General features: G+C 49.0%; 1 protein-coding gene across 2 annotated transcripts; it reads right to left on the minus strand.

Moving 5' to 3' along the window:
• Positions 1-355: 355 nt before the first annotated feature.
• On the minus strand, positions 356-9,129 carry LOC122160116 (microsomal triglyceride transfer protein large subunit-like). Of its 2 annotated transcripts, XM_042818367.1 has the most exons (18): positions 9,006-9,129; positions 7,920-8,101; positions 7,705-7,830; positions 7,346-7,453; positions 7,116-7,232; positions 6,825-6,964; positions 6,461-6,611; positions 6,029-6,186; positions 5,747-5,912; positions 4,946-5,053; positions 4,613-4,825; positions 4,292-4,506; positions 3,801-3,898; positions 3,017-3,138; positions 2,586-2,813; positions 2,280-2,404; positions 2,017-2,187; positions 356-1,026 (listed from the first exon to the last, which is right to left on the minus strand). In XM_042818367.1, the coding sequence occupies exons 1-18, from the start codon at positions 9,070-9,072 to the stop codon at positions 876-878; spliced, it is 2,646 nt and encodes an 881-aa protein (XP_042674301.1). In that variant the 5' UTR covers positions 9,073-9,129; the 3' UTR covers positions 356-875. The 2 variants fall into 2 exon arrangements, with proteins under 2 accessions (XP_042674301.1, XP_042674302.1); XM_042818368.1 differs by lacking the exons at positions 7,705-7,830; positions 7,920-8,101 and having other exon boundaries at positions 9,006-9,090.
• Between the last annotated feature and the right edge of the window lie 6,202 nt (positions 9,130-15,331).

Here is a 15,331-nt window from a genome sequence, read left to right on the forward strand (position 1 = left end):
ATCAGTCACAAATCTGACCTCACTTATATCCCAGCAGTTCCCCTCCTGGGCTCATCCCTGCTGCCTGCTGTGACACTGGCCATATCCCTGGCAACAAAGTGCAGCTTCCTGGCAGGAACAACGGAGCGGGTCTAAGCTATGATAGAGCTGGGTTGCCTTCATATGCAAATAGATGCAAAGGCATTCAATTACACTAGAAAGAACGTATAATAATTGGCAACGGGTTATGCAGTGTTTGGTCTTGCTGTGCTTTCTCTCCCTGAGGATTATTCTGGGATGAATATCTATGTGGCTGTGTTTAAAAAATAAAAATAAATAAAAAAAACAAACAAAGGAAAGAAAACCAACTCACACCTCCTCCAGAAATGTATTTATTTTCCATGCTCCTGGACTCTTTGGCAGCCTCAAAACTGTGCATTAATGTGTGGTGACGTTATTCCCTCCCTTGTGGGCAACTTTCTCCTTGCAGCTGCAGATGTGATGTTCCATTCCAAATGTTTAATAAATGGACGGACTATCAGACTGTAGCATGCTTTTTTGGGCTACCAGAAACTTATTTGCAAAAGAAGGCTGTGTATCACAAGGCTTGTTATATGCATTTCTCTAGCTTCAGACAATGCCCAGAAGGAGAAGAGTTCAGGTTGAAAAAACTAAGAGGTGAAAAGATCCTGGCTCCAAGCAAGGGGTGCCTCTTGCTGCCCTGCAGCAGTTCCTCTACCTCTTTTGGTGCTTTCATTTCACTTTTTTTTTGTTTTGTTTTGTTTTTACAGCAATCTGGTTGTGGCAGAGATGGGCAGAGGTTTGGCCAGCTCATGGAGAGCCAGGGTGCATGGCAGGCAGGGATATGGTAGCTCTGTCCTGTATGTTCTTGTCTCCTACACTCCCTCTTCTGCCATGAGCAGCAGGTGGCACATGTCGGAGTTGGCCTGGTGCAGGGCAAACTCCCGGGCAGGCATGGTGCCCTGCCGGCCTTTTCGGACAGTGCTGCTCTGGTTGCCAGCAAATGTGGAGATGGTGAAGATCTCTCTGTTAGAACAAGGGAAAAGCAGGAGGTCAGGAGGCTGTGATGGTGGTAGAGGACCTCATCCACCTACCAGGCTGGCTATTCACACACCTATTTGCATGCGGGACCTTTATCTCCCATTAATTCCCTCTGGTCCCCAAGAAGTCCTTCTCCTTATAAAGCACACAGTCATGGAATGGTTTGTGCTGGAAGGGACCTTAAAGATCATTAAGTTCCAATCCCCTGCTGTGGCCTGGTTGCCCTCCACCAGATTAGACTAATCAGGGCCCCATTCAAACTGAACTTGGTCACCTCCATGATGGTTCTAGAGGAAGCATGTGATTGATGAGACCTTTCCCTGCCCTGCAGGATGAGGGAGGGGGATATGGGGTTTGCTGTCCATTGCACAGATCCCTTGTGTGGATCCCTCACTGGCTGGGTTGCTCCCACCCAACCTGTGATAAGAAGTGCAGTAGCTGGAAGAGGGTTTGCATGGGGCTCTGTGTAACACACTGCTATGCCACTGTTCTCACCAAGACTGTCCAAATTCTTTCTGGACAATGTTTTCTTGAATGCAGTGTCTGTATTATTGCCTCATAAGACATTTTCATTATATACATTAATCCTTATATATGTTAAGCCTGTGTTATGCAGCCATGCATTAAATCTTTGTTATTCTCCCAGCCTTTGGCATCTGCTTTGCGAGTGGATTTCCTTCAATCTCTTTTTTTGTGTACAATGTCTTTGATTCTTGAACCTTTGGTGCCTCCAGTAAAACCTGTCAGAGGCTGTTATATTTCAAGAGCGTCCATGAGGAAGAACTGCTGCAATGTCTGGAGTTGAGGGATAGTGGCAGAATAAATGGTTCTCACATAAAGCAGACTTAGCACCTCTTTTTGGTGCTGAGGACAGGTATGGTCTGCACTTGGTGAAGAGCTCTGTCAGCCACTGTGTGGGATAATCACTGACTGGTACTACATGGGCCCCATCTGCAGCCTGCATCCAGAGCTTACCTGTAAGGCACCTGCCCCTCCCTCAGCTGCAGGCACATGAGCACAGGGCTGCTGGAAAACCTCAGGATGGTGTCAAAGTAGATTGAAGTCTCTGCCTCTATCTGGCTCCTCAGGGTGGTTTGGAGGAAAGGAGCATCCAATTCTGCCTGGAAATCAATGGTGAGGCTTCCCCTGCAAGAAGGGAGAGTGAAGCACTGAGTTCTGGGCACTGGACAACTCCACAAACCCTTGTCTTGAGTGATGGAGTCCCCGGACCTTCTCACCTGGTGTTAACACTGGTCTTCAGTTCCTGCTCCCAGATGTTCACATCCACGTTGGCTGAGATATCAAGCCCAAGTCCACCCTGAAGTTTGACCACTGCCTGGAGACCAGACTGCAGAGGGATGACCTGGGAAATGGAGAGGATTTTACAAACCGCCGGAGACCTGTGGCAGTGCCACTCTGATCTGAGATGTATAGCCATGGTGGACAAGTATCTACCAGCAGGTTTTAGGTGTGGGATTCCCTAGGCATTACCATGGACCTGCCTTGAAGCCAGTATTGGGAAAGACAGTTCATCCCACCAGTACCTGGTGATGGTCCATTAGCAGGAGGTTCCCTCTGACCACACTTGTGGGTTCCCCACTGCTCAGCAGAACCTTGGCCATTAAGTCTGTATATCCCTGGAAGAAGACGATCGGCCGCAACTGGACATCGAAGAAGATGGCAGACATCCCAGCCATGAGCTCTGGCCCCTCTTCCCCTTCCAAGGTGTTTTCTCCCAGCATTGACTCCATCCCTTGTGCTTCTATAGTGACCTAAACCACAGAAATGGAGACATGAGCTGCACAGGGCATGACTGAGGGGTCCATTTCAGGCACCGTGATGCTATTCGAGCTGCTACCCTTGGCCAACCCATTTGGGTAGGCAATCTTCAGAGCGTGGCTACCCATCAGTGACTTCTGCAGCGTTGGGGTCCTCTGGGTAGGGTGGTGAAGCCAAACCCATTGCTGTCTCTTACCTGAGCTGCACGAAGATGCCAGTCATGGCTGAGCAGTGAGAAGTCAGAGACGCTCTTTCTCAGGAACCCACTCTCCAAAAACAGCAGGTCCAGCCCGAAGGTGGAGAGCAGTTCCTTGGTGGCTGAAAGACAGAGCTACCTGATGAAGCTAAGTTATTCAGGGAGGAAATCTCTGTGCCATCTCCTTCCATTCTGGCTATAAGCAAGGGATGAGGCAATGCAGTGTTTTTCTTGCATATGTTGAATATTTTGCTTCCCCGTGTCCCCTACAAAGCTAGGCTGAGATAATTTGAAATGGGGGCTGAAGGGTGAAGATTTAGGCAGATATTTAGCAAGCATGAATTGCTACAGTTTCTCTGAAGTTTGATGATTTTTTTTTTTTTAATCTCAGTACAAGAGAGCTTATTAAAAGCTCAGCAAAAGAGCTTATTAAAAATACTGAAAGAACTGAGGAATGGGGCTAAATATTTTGACTTATCAGGGAGATAACTAGCTCCCACCTACAGCCTACTCCTGGCTTCCTTTCCAGCTGATGTTCCTCTTTCAAATCAGCAAGATATGGGAAAAGATATGGTGTGGTCTAACCCACTTTCAGCTCAAAGCAGGGGCATCAGAGGGAGCCAAACTTCTGGTAGTAGCAATTGGCCAACTTTGGGTGGTGCTGGAGACTGCTCAACCCAAGATTTTGGGGGTGTTTCCTGAAAGCTGAGGCCTCTGCTGCAACCTGCTCTTCCCCACCAGCCCTCCTTCACTTCTGCAGGGGGCCGTGCCCCTGTGATGTCACCTGTCAGAGGTCCTGAGAAGGAGGAGGAGATGCCAGCTTTTGAAAAGTGGTTGTAGTTGTTTATCCGAGGGTCTCTCATGATGTCATTCATTATCTTCCTGGAAGCAAGAAGGATATGGTATGAAAAGATTGTGAGGATAGGAAAATGTGAGTGAACTGTACAAAGAAAGGTAGGAAATACAAATTTCAGAGCTATTTGCTGACAATGCAAGCAAAGAAGGAAACGAATAGTCTGAGGCTATCCTGGAATTCCCCTCTCCTCTATAAACTAGGATAAACCATCTGAATATTTGTGTGCAGATTCTGCTTAGCTCTGAAAACTGTTAGTGCTGGTTTGTTCTGTGCAGATAGAGAGATTAATGTGGTTACACACTGTGTGCTGCACCACAGGCCACAGTGTTGACCTCCAAGGACTGCTGAAAACATGAGTCTGGATCCACAGCTCAAAAGCTACAGCTGAAGTGTTGGGAAGGACAAAAAGCAAAATCTACCTTGCTGGGTGGTGGTTGGCATGCAGGCTGCTCTGCACCTTCAGCAACAGGAAAGTTGCTGCTTCTGTTCCCAGCTGGTGAGCAGCCAGCAAGATGTTGATGACATCCATGGGCAAGGGTGTGTTATCCAAAAGGATTTCTGCAGCAGCCAAGCGGCATGTTTTCTCGTAGCTCTTCCTCTTCTCATGGAAGATCTTCCTCATTGCTCTTTTCACCTGATGTGAGATGGCAGTTTGAGGGAGTTTAAGAGGCAGTTCGAGGTCCTGGCATGCAAGTGGTGGCAAGGACCCCAATGGGAAGACGAGCTTGTATGTTGGGTACCTCGCTGGTGATGTGCTGGGCAGGGAATTGCCGCAGGGAGCTGATAGCTGCAGCTGCCACGGCTGTAGGACCTTTCTCTGCGTGCTCCAGGAGGGTGGGGATGGTGCTGGGGAGCTGTGTGTTCCCCAGGGCCAGCAGGTGGGTGACTGCCTCATGCTCCTTCTCGGCACTTCTCAGCCCTGTGAGGATGGTTTCCAAGCTGTGCTCCACCTCCTTGTTGGGTTTGACAAGAGAGAAGAAGTCAAGGAGAGTGAGGTGAGGGTGAGGGGAAGTTTTGGTAACCCCAAAGGAGCTGGAAGGCTGAGGGACCTGAGCTGAGTTTGCAGGACTCACCTGCAGCCCACACAGCTGCTGCCGGCACAGCTTGCCAACCAGAGAGCCCAGGGCCACCATCCCTGTGTCCCGGACCTCAGGTACCATCTGCTTCCCATCCAGCTTATCCTGGGCAGAGCAAGGAGCATTATAGAATGGGAGAAAATGGGGCAAAGGAGAAAGGAGGAGAATGTTTCAGCTGTTATTTCAAAGCATTTATCGGGAAGAAAGGAAAAGCTAGTTCTTACCTGCCTTTAAGGGAGGATGTGCATGGCTTGGCGGGTTAAAATTTTTCAGTAGCTCTAATTAAGCTTTCAATGTTTGTAATACATTGATATAAAACACTTTCTGCTGAATGCTTATCCTCTGTGGAGCACTACTCTCATTGGCAGCGTCCCATTAAAAGCATGTAAAACAATCATATAAATAGGAAGCTCTATTTCTACAGATATATTTTAGTCTATAGAATAAATCTATGTATTGATATATTTTTTGCCATTCCTTCTGGACTGAAAGGGTAGGAGGACCCATCCTGGGCTTTCGAGGGGTAGGCTGAGGGAAGCTATGAAAAGTCAGTTCTCAAAGTTGTGGAGAGACAGAAAATTTACTTTGTTGTCTGATGATATGATGTCACCAAAGCCTTTTGACAAGTTTTCATTGGCTAACCTTGCTTTTAAGGAATGAGTGTAGTATACTGGCTGAAAATTGTACATTGTGCCTATAGTGGGAGGCTTTGCCAGGAAAGCTACGAGAGAAAATTGGTGGGGTGGGCAAGATTTAATGTTGGGCTCAGGCCTCTCTGGAGGGAATATCCCCACCTACCAGCACCAAACGCAGCAGCTCTTTTGTAGGCCGGGGAGAGAAGGCTGCTGCGTACAGGAATGTCTCCAGCAGGGACCTGGGCTTCTTGCTGAAATCCAGGAAGTCTGAGAGAGCTGCCAAGGCTGGCACTGACTGCGCAGCCACTGCTGCCTCTACCATGAAGGGGCTGGGGCAAGAGGAGAGAGATCAGTGGTGCCATCAACGACCCCGCGTGCTGTGGTCCTGCACAGTATTTACTGGTGCAGAAAGCCCCTTTTGGAGGGCTAGCTATGGGGGCCTCACAGTGTCTCCTCAGGTGCTCTCTTCAGCAGCTGCAGCACATCTCTCTTCTTGGCACCGCGCAGCATCTGGATGAACCTCTGGAACTGCCATGTAGTTGCTGCCTTCGAGATGTCCATTTTGACACGCCGGCTGTCAAAGGTCTTCAGATAGGCTCTCAGCTGGAAGGACAATGTTTGGTGGAGTTCAGCCACTTCCTTTTACATCTTGGATTATGGAATCATGTTTATACTTCAGGAAACATTTAGGAGTGGAAGTGACCCTATGGGATGTATGGGTCCTTGTCAGTGCGACTGGATTTCCTGAGCTCAGATCTGCGATGTGTTTAAACTGACTGGATGTGTTAGCTGTGTACGATATCAATGGTTTGACCCCATATCCCACAGCCAGGGGCTGAACACATGGAGGGTTATGGGGATGCATAAAGCCACCAACCGAAGGGCAGTGGGTGCAGTCCCTCCTGAAAGGCAGGCTGGCTATTGCCAGGGGCTGGTGCTGTCCCTCCATGCCAGCCAGCATGTTCTCAAGGCTCTGTTCAGCTGCCCCTGAAGGACTGGACGTTGAGGACACCAACTTGAGCTCCTGCCTGTTGAGAGAGAGGAAACCATTGAGAGGTACTTCATCCTTCACACCCTTGTTTGAAGGATGATTGGGATCGTGGAGGTTTGAAGAAGGAGATGCAGGCTGAAAGCTATCAAGAGGTGTCTGATGTGGCCTCCATGAAGAAAATAGCTTTATCTCCATAGATGTATGTTCATCATGTGCCCAATTCGGGATCTTGCATGGCAACATCACTCACCTTGAGATGATTTTGACTCCAGTGGTGGACCTCAGGACTAGGGACAGTGCGTGACTCTCCTCTGCCAGCACTGACTGCAGCAGGCTGTCCTTCACCACGTACAGGCTTCTGCTGTAGGGCTGCCACTGGATGCCAAACATCTGTAAAAAGGGAAAACAAGAAGGAAAAGAGATCAACCATTCCTCTCGCCATCTCCCAGCTTCTCCCACGCTTTTGAGCTGGAAGTGCTGGGCAAGCTCTCATTGATGCTAGCCATAAGCTGAGCCAACACCACCAGAGAAATGGACTTGCTTTGTTCACAGAGGCATATCCCATTTTTGGCTTTGTGCAGCTGAGGAGATCTTTTGTCTTTACTATGGAGTGGTTGGACATGGTGTATGTGACCTGGCAGCTTCCAGAGGCATCTTCCTGAAACACAGATAAACCCCACCTAGCAGAAATGCTGGTGGACATTTTTCCTTCATCCAAGGGAAGATGATTTGGTAAACGCGCTCATTCTTATTGTTGTTTACCACCCCTACCTCCACGATGGTGCCGGTGTGGGCCTGGAGCTGGAGCAGACTGATAACACCTCGCTTCAGGTTGGTGATCAGGGTGCTTTCTGTTTCATCCCCATACAGGGCTTTGATCTGGGAGGGAGAGACCTGGCATCAGGCTCTGGGAATGGCTCTCCTTGTAGAAAGGCATCTCCCTTGCAACCCAAAGTTCACATCCCAACACTGGGACCATTTTGGAGGATGAGGTAACACTGGACCACAAGAGCTCTGTACTGCTGCACCTACCACCTCGTTCTCCCCCTTGTGACCTGATGGGAATACAGAATGAGGAGCTCCAATGGGCTCCTTAGCCAAGTAAGTTTTGCAGACAGCCTCCAGCTGACCTTCCCACTGCTCCAGGAGATGAAAACTGGCTTTTCAAGATCTGACTGTAGTTTCTTGTTCAGTGCAATGTCCATGGGAGGACCTCCAGCACCCTCAGGCTCCTGCTGGGCTTTCAGGTCTTGGATCTATGACAGCAAAAGGCAAGGATGTCTGCTGTGAAACTGCTATGCATTTTTGTGGAGGAAAAAGAATGCAACATCACTGCTTGCCGTACCTGCAGCTGGAGCAGGTCATCCCTGCTGGGGTCCCTGTGGAGCTGATGTATCTTGACCACAGCCTGTGCCTGCAGCCAGCCCCCAGATGGGGACAGGCCAGCCACAGGACCCAGCTGTACGGCCAGGGCATAGTGGTAATAGTACAACGTGCCCGGCTGGAAGGAAAGCATCCATGGGCTGCCTGGGGACATGGCAAGCGTCAGGGGGATGCAGCCATGGCCGCTGGTCCCCATGTTCCCCACATGCTGATCTCTAAGGATAATTGTGAGCTGCACTGGGTTCTTCTCACATCCCAAATTTCCAGGGACAATTCAGAAAGCTGTTCTGCTACACCTGTGCTGTCCTTCCCTGCTTTCCCAGTTCAGAAGCACAGGTGGGTAAGGGAAATGTGGGTTTTCGCCGGGTGGCAGCTGGTTCCTGGCTCTGTTTCCACTCTTGCCTCATAAACCACAGCCAAGCATGGGGCACTACTTGGAGACTTTTGAGTTTTTGGCAAAACTCATAGAAAGACTCTTTAATCTTGAAGAGAATTTTAAGGATGCCCATGACCAGGAGAGATGTTTTGCAGGGGCTTTTCAGCTGTGCACATTCATTAAAGTAAAGGATGTTAATTTGGGGGCAACACTTGTATGTGATTTTTGTTTTTGGGAGAAGAGAAGAGGCTGTACTCCTCATATCTTATGTTTTCCCTTTTCCCCTCCTGAGCAGATAAGTAGCTGTACAGACCCACTAATTCTTGATTAAACTGCTGACATTGTGATAGGGTGAAATGAAGATGTGGGGCAGCATTGGGCCAAAGCCCCTCTTTGTATTATACTGATTTGCTCATAATTACTTAGGATCACCACTCTTGTTCCTATACACACACACAATTTGGGGTAAGCGGCACCTTTGCCATGACACGTTCAGTCTGATCTCTTTTCTAAAACTCTAAACTCTCCTGTGAATCTGATTTACTTGTTGAGGTTTGGCTTTCATTTTCCCCCCAGGGAGAACCTCCACCATCCCCAAATTTTGCCATCTGTCTCCATCCACGGTCATTTGCAGGGTCCATTGGCATGGACCCACCGCGCGATGCCCCTTACCTCTTGCTGTGCTCAGGAAGGAGAAGCAGAGAAGGCAGATGTAGCCCCCAAGTGCCCACCACTCCATGCTGGGCTCCAGGAGATGGGGAAGCAAGGGAGACAGGACAGAACCTGACCTTCTCTCCTTGTCCTCATGCCACACACCCAAGGAAAAGCAAATAATTAAACCTCTGCACCAACCCCCAGCAGCAGAGGGTTTGGAAATCAGCTGAGCTTTGCCAAAGGGCGGCAGCAGGGTGGGGGAAGCTGCGAAAAGTATTTTAGGTGGAGGGAAGCCCCTTGGTTAACATCCGCTGGTGTGATGTCCTGCTTGTTCTTCTGAGGGTCTTTCCGCAGCCAGCAGAGCAAGAGAGGCATCTCTGGAGGCTGATAGGACCTGCTGCCTATCCCAGACAATGCTGCATGGTGATGATGTTAATCTCCCTCTAACAGCATTTATTTAACTCTATCAGTATGCAGAAAATCTAATTCCCAGCTTTGATGTGTGACTTTGAAGTGAATCCTTCCCTCTGCTCCATCTGTCCGTACAGCAGCTTATGACCCTGAAGACCAGCCTGGAAACTATTGTGTGGCAGTGGTGAAGACAGAACTGAGACAAGATCCCAAGCCTGGCTGTCCCCACCTTTCCGGCCAGCAGGGAGCACACCTGTGGGTCCTGCAGATCTCTGCACTGTTGGCAGGGTAGCGCAGTGTGGATGGGCACAACAACCAGGTCGCTGTGCCCCCAGCCACATGTCTGCCAAGATGTGACATCAGGTGGACTTTGGCCATGGCAGTCATCATGCCCAAGGCTGAGCCCAAATGTAAGCAGAATGGAGGTAGAATAACAACTGCATTGAGGTACGTCCATTGCACGGTGCTGGCATGGCTCTGCACATGCCACATGCACCTCTGGAAGGCAGCAGGGGACAGATTCTCACCAGAAATACCCCTGGGAACTGGCAAGATGCGAGTTCTCCTCACCCTAGGACTACCAGTTTTAGGGGTCATCTAGATGCAGGTGGGAAGGGGGAGAGAAAGTCTTCCTAAGGACAGCCTACAGAGGTTCTGGGTCCCATTCTGAGTCACAGATAATTCTTGCTGTGGACAAGGATCTCATGAGAACAGTCTGTTTGCTAGCTCAAGGAGTGAGAGATGGTTGTGTCAAACCAGTTCTTGGTTTGGCTCTGATCCCTGTGTTTCCTTTGCTGGGAGCACAGGCTTTGAGTGCTGTGCTGCTGGGACAGGGCTCGTAAGGATGTGAGATGATGAGTCTGTGCACAATGTGTGGGCAGGCCTGGGGTGGGAGAGCTGGTCTCTGAGGACATGGGAATCCTAGGGTTATTCCAGCACTGAGCCATGCAGCCTGACTCCTGTTTGTGTTGGCCCATGGCTTCCCCACCCAGACTCCCACAGTACAATGGGTGAAAATGTGGATGGCCAAGCCCTGATGCTGCTCTATTTGGCCTGAACATCCTGGAGAGCAGATCCCCTAGGGGGTCACTATTTGATGCTCATCTATATGGGGTCCAGATGAAGAGACTTGGTGGTCACCGATTTGCCTAGGAAGACCCCACCCTTGGGAACCATTTGCCCAGGAGGACTGAAGGGACAGGTGTGTCCCAGGGCAAAGCTGAGAGCCTGATGGGCTTCTGGGGCCCTGAGCAGCCTCCCTGAGGCACCCACCAGCTCCTAGGCACTAGAGCACAGGTAAGCCTAGCATTCAGGTGGGCTGGGTTTCTCAGCCTGCCCTGTAGCCTTGGTTGCTGCTCTGTCTCCCCATCTCTGCTGCTCTGGGGTGCACCCAGACCTGCTTTGTGCCTCTGAGGAGCATTGATTGAACTTCTTGTGAGCACCCGGCTGAGATGGTTTAGGACTGACCTGCCCTAGATCACTCCAGCCATCTCTGCTTCTCCCTGCAGGTGGGTTGTGCTGCCTGGGGCAATGGGTCCTCTGGGAAGCTGTGGTCATTCCCAGTATCCATTCTCCTGCTTCTCCACACTGCAGGTCCTGCAGTGAGACATGACCTGTGGCTTTCTGTTGCAAGGTTGTTTTATGTTGGGCACCTGGGTCTGACTGTAGAAAACTTCTATTTCAATGATAATGCTTTTTCTAAGTCCTTGAGGTAAAAAACTATGCTTGCTAAAAAACCAACAGGGCAGAGAGATGCTGGAAGATCTTCCATTCTTTGTGTGCTCCTCTGAGGGTTGTTCATAGCCTTGGGTCCTGAGATCTGATGAGGAGATGCTTGTATTGGGCATGCAGAGGTAGGAGTAACCAGAGGACATGAACATGCACCAACATGCGGCTTTTCAATTTAGCCATCAATTTTTCAACATGTGCAGTATCATCAGCAGTGTCTTTGTTTGCATGCTGGGATGTAATTACCAGATTACCCTTTGTGTTGGGCATCCAATTACTTTGCTGAGCATCCCGATGTCGAAAGTGTGATGTTTTATTTACCAGTGTGGCTGGAGTTGGCTGGCTGGCTATGGGAGCATGCTCCGTTAACATGGCTGACCGGAGATGCCCATGCTGGTATAGTCTTTCATAGCATCATTTTGGCCGGGGAAGAACACCGAGATCACCCGTTCCAGCCACGAGCCAGACCTACTGAGTCTCACCACTAACCCATGTCCCTTAGCAAAACAGCTGCTCGCAATCCCTGATGTCACTGAGAGCATAGCTGTGGTGTGGTGATGACAGTGAACAAAGACATGGGCTGTCCTGGGAGTGGTGAACAAAGCCATGTGTGACTTTGTTGCAGTTTTTGTGTTCCAGGGCAACTTGCTCTTCAGCTGCTGCTGGATCCTCAGGCAGAAGGAGATCCTGGAGGCTCTGACACGTGTGTCATGGTGCTTGCCAACCTGCTGCTGTGCTCTGAGGTTGGATGTGGCTCTGGGAGGGCCAGACTTTGCCTTGCGCTGTAGTGGTTCCTGAAAAGCCCTGAGTGCAGCTGGGGAAGCTCCTCTTCCTCTCCCTTTAGAACTGATGTGTAACTTGTGAGGCGTGGAGCCAACTCCCACTGCATTTTATTTACATTTTTACAATTAAACAAGCAGTTGATAAGATTGACGAGGAAGATATGGTTTAGGAGCCTGTTAGACAGAAATCTCTGATCTCTGTGGATGATTTACAGAACAGTAGGCTACAAAGACTCTCCAGTGTGAGATTAATCAATAGTAACATGCTCACTGACATGTCACTTCTTACAAGCGATTCATCATTCATTTAAATGCAGAAGCTATAGTGTTTGTTGAATCCTCAGCTGAGCGGTGGAGAGTATTTCTGTCTGATTTCTTTTCCCTGGTTCTTCCAACAAGAGCAATCAATCATATTTAAGGAAGTGTTTTTCCTCTGTGATCATCTGTCGTTTATGGGGAAACAGTATCCAGGGGCCTTAATTATTTAATCCATGTTGCTTTTTTCCTCCACATGTGAGGTCTGAGTGCTGAGCAGGGGAATGGAGCCAATACCGATTCTGGGCTGCACGCTGGGATATATGTATGCATATTTTTTTAATGAAAGGCCAATACTGGAGATTCAGCTCCCCCTATGGTCAGCAGAGGGAGGGACACCTCTCTTCCTTCAGGGGCTCTTCAGGAAGGGAGAGATGGGTGTAAATGATGTCTTACATCTTCCAAAAGCTGTGGTGTTAAGTCCCGCTCCGGGTGATATATCTCTCAAGTGCATGAGCTGGGAATTGAACCATGACCCTGGGCTAATACACATTGTGTGACAAAAGGTGTGAAAGCATTTGCAAATGAACGAAATCAGCTCTGCTGAGAGCAACTTGCTGTGATCAGACTTTGGAAGGGGACCAGAAGTGCTACAGCACATCTGTGCAGCAAACCCAATGGCTGCAGATGCGGCTGTGTCACAGGAACCAGGCCCTCGTGATGCTTGGAGAAATCAATGGGAAACTAATTGCTGCGCTGCGGGAACAGCATTTTAAAATGGGAGATGTTACCACTGTTTTGAGCCCAGAAGCACAAAGTTCTTGTTGCAGCAACCTCAATCTGCTTGGAAAGGTGCCTCTGGCCTCTACCTTGGCCTTGGCAAGCATCGTGTTCTCCCAGCTCAAACAGCTGCTCCTGGGAAGAATCAGAGGCTGTCTTGGTTGTGGTTGGCTTGTCTGGCCACAGCTTGCACTGCCTTCTAGCCTGGACTCAGCTTATTCTACTGGCAGAGTGGTAAGAAGTCTTGTCCAATTATATTAACACCTACTGATCTAATTCAATCCGAAGGTAGAACAGTTGCCATCACACTGGGAGCTGTTTTCTCTTTGATTTTGCTGGTCAGGTTTGTTTTTATGGTCTATTTTACCACTTCCAAGAGCATCAATCACTAACATCACCCCAGAAAGTATTTATCCTCTAGCATGACAGTGTGCAGCTTGAACAGCTGGCCGAAGGCAGTGCAGCAGGATGTGGTAACTCATGGCACTGCTCCAAAGTGGGCTGGCTCCTGGTGCTCAGGGTGGTGAAACACTGCCGCAGTGCTTGTGCAAGCACTGACAGCTGGAAGCCAGCTCAAAGCATAAGAACCTCTGCTCTGATGCACCTTGGCACATTTTGTTTGTGCTGTGCAGTTAAGATCTCCTTTGCATCACAGCCCATAAGCTTCCCACTGCAGTGTGAGCCAATTGTCACTGGGCCATGAAGGACACAGCTTGGGTATGGCTGCTTGTGGCAGAACAAAGGATGTTGAACTGTGTTCTTGACTGCTGACTTAAATGGGTGACAGGAGCAAGGCAGATCTGTAAGCAACCAAAAAACTCCCTAGTTTGGATGGGAAACTTTTCAGCTTCCTGCACACAGAGCATGCTTGATAAGAAAGGACAGCATTGTGGTACCCGAGTGCATCTGAGAATGCCAAAGGCTGCCTCCTAGCAGCAACGTGACCTTTAATTTTCTTGGCACCTCTCTGTGTATGTCTGGAGGCTTTCCTGAGGCAGTTGAGGCTGGGCTTGATGCTGACATTGCATGCACACAAATGCACCGGGAACACAGTGCTCATGCTACTGCCACTTGCTTCAGCCTGTTCTTTTGTGCCACCTGCCCTTAAACGCCGAGAGCCTTTAGAAAGAAGAAAATGAGGCTGGAGTGGAGGGCAATGGTACAGGTATCGGAGGTTTAGAAAGCAGAGGACAAGAAAAGGGGGAGAAAAAAAATCCACTGGACTTTTTTGTTTTAAAAAACTGCTGATCCTTGTCTGGTCTGCTATTTCCTGATTTTGAGATGTAATCATCAAGTGAAGTCATTTCTTCAGTACTAGGGGGAAAATGCTGAAAAAGAAAATTCTTTAAACTTCTGTATGTTTGCTATGAAGCCCAAGTTTTGTGTTTCTTACTTAGTGCATGCAGAATGCATAATGTGAACATTATATCCAAGCACTCATATTTCAGTACTTGGAATATCTTCTGTGTCCTAGACTAACTGGAAACAAGAAATGTGGTGATTCTTAATCCTACCCATTCTGGCAGAATTTTCTATAAGATGAGAACAAATGCTGTCTGCCAAATCAGAACACTTTGTGGTATTTTGAGGAGCAGAGCCCATATGTGAACAGTATAAGGTTGCATCCGCTGAGATTACAGGAAAGGAATTTTGCTGGTGTAGAGCATAGCCACCCTTCTGGACCTGCTTTACTTATAAATCAAGCAAATCAGCTGCATAATTTTAGGTTAGACCAGACATAACATTTTCTGTGTAAACCCACATTATTCTTTCTGTGCAAGAGTCCTTCAAGCCCATTTACCCTACTTATTTTCAAAGCAGCTCTTCATGTTGATAGGACCATATATTACACTACCCCATAACAAGGGCATTAGGGACATGGAGGGGGGAAAAAGCTCCTTGGAGATCCCCTCCAGGCTCCCTTTTATGCCATAGCTCCATCCTCTCACTTCCATAACACCCGCAATCACACCTATACATCAGGGCTTTATTTTGGACCCACTTTTCTCACACTGAAGGACTACTGCAGAGTCTCAGCTCTCCAGTTGCCACCAGCCCACCCCCAGCTCCTGACCAACCTCTGTGCATTTCACAGAACTATAGAATGGCTTGGGTTGGAAGGGACCCTGAAGCCCATCCAGCTTCAATCCCTGCCGTGGGCTGGTTGCCCCCCCCCCAGCTCAGGCTGCCCACGGTCCCAACTTGGCTTTTGTCCTTATGCCACTGTTGTCCCTTCCCCAGTGCCTCTTCTTCCCCACCCATGGATTTGTAGCCAGATCGAATACTCCTTTCTACCTGTGTTCAGTCCTGTTTTGTGGCATGATGTGAGAATGTGCGTAAGTCTGGGCACCTGTGGTGATGCTTCCTAACAGTTCCTAATCTGGCCTT

Source organism: Centrocercus urophasianus, unplaced genomic scaffold, assembly GCF_019232065.1.
Source record: "Centrocercus urophasianus isolate 14NV4802_14NV808 unplaced genomic scaffold, USGS_Curo_1.0 seq_17, whole genome shotgun sequence".
In the NCBI taxonomy this organism is placed as follows: domain Eukaryota; kingdom Metazoa; phylum Chordata; class Aves; order Galliformes; family Phasianidae; genus Centrocercus; species Centrocercus urophasianus.